Source organism: Aplysia californica, unplaced genomic scaffold (genome assembly GCF_000002075.1).
Source record: "Aplysia californica isolate F4 #8 unplaced genomic scaffold, AplCal3.0 scaffold00348, whole genome shotgun sequence".
Taxonomy (NCBI): domain Eukaryota; kingdom Metazoa; phylum Mollusca; class Gastropoda; order Aplysiida; family Aplysiidae; genus Aplysia; species Aplysia californica.
Window position 1 is genome coordinate 112,596 of NW_004797618.1, and position 1,060 is coordinate 113,655.

Consider the following 1,060-nt stretch of genomic DNA (forward strand, 5'->3'; position numbering starts at 1 on the left):
ACAGACAGACAGACAGACAGACAGACAGACAGACAGACAGACAGACAGACAGACATACAGACACTCACATACCTACCTACCTACTACTATAGCGACTTAACTCGACAACGCCATATTTCGTCATAGAAGATTTATGGTCAAATATAAATACATAGTATATGACACGTTGTACAAATGACATAATGCCCATCATTCATCTGTAGCCACACCCACCACCCCATTTTAAATCACGCCTCCTTTTTTTTCAGCAACACCTTCAACAATTTCTGCAGCCCCTTTTATAACCACGCCCAGCTCTTCAGCAACCACGCCCATCATCACTACAGCAACCACGCCCACCCCTTCAGCAGCTACGCCCCCCCACCCCCATCATTTCATCAACCACGCCCCTCCCCTTCGGCAACGACGCCCACCGCTCCTTCAGTAAACACGCCCACCGCCCATTCTGCAGCCGCACGTACCTCCTTGATGTTCTCCACGATCTCAGTCTGAGCTCCGATGTCCATGGCCATGATCCTGTCGATGAACGCCTCCTTCTGCTCACACTGCACGGCGCAGCCCAGGATCAGGAGGAGGGCCTTGCGTATCTCGGCAAAGCTCAGATCTACAAATAACACCGAAAAGAATGTGATTTAGTTTTCCAAACAGTTGTAGTAAGAATTGTTAAGGCACTTGCAACATAATAAGGTCAACATAAAAGTTACGAAGACAAGAGGTGTTACATAACAGTAACAAACAAAGAAAAGAAGGAGGAATGAGGTGTTACTAGAGAGTAAAATACATAGAAAAGGAGGGGAGGTAAGGACGAGACTTGTTTGATGAGAAAGAAGGAGAGAACCACACCAAAGCATCCGCCCACTACCCAAAGAAAAGAAACGAAAAGAAACGGCGAAGGGCTGATTGATAGAAAATTAATCGAGTAGAAGTTAAAGTTCGCCTCTCTTTCAATAGGGCCCGGGCTCTAATCCAGAGAGCGACGGACAATTTTTTTCTCTAAAATTTTCTCCTTTCATACCCTTTCCTGCTCTCTAACAATGTTCTGTCGTCTGCTTTTGTCTCC

At 46.1% G+C, this 1,060-nt stretch overlaps 1 protein-coding gene across 1 annotated transcript in view; it reads right to left on the reverse strand.

Moving 5' to 3' along the window:
* LOC101846011 (girdin) overlaps nucleotides 1–1,060 on the reverse strand; it is a gene marked incomplete in the record, with an annotated part of 124,263 nt that overhangs the window by 49,198 nt on the left and 74,005 nt on the right. The window contains 1 exon segment of the mRNA XM_005102914.3: nucleotides 462–604. Within this exon segment, the coding sequence (XP_005102971.3) occupies nucleotides 462–604 (143 nt within the window).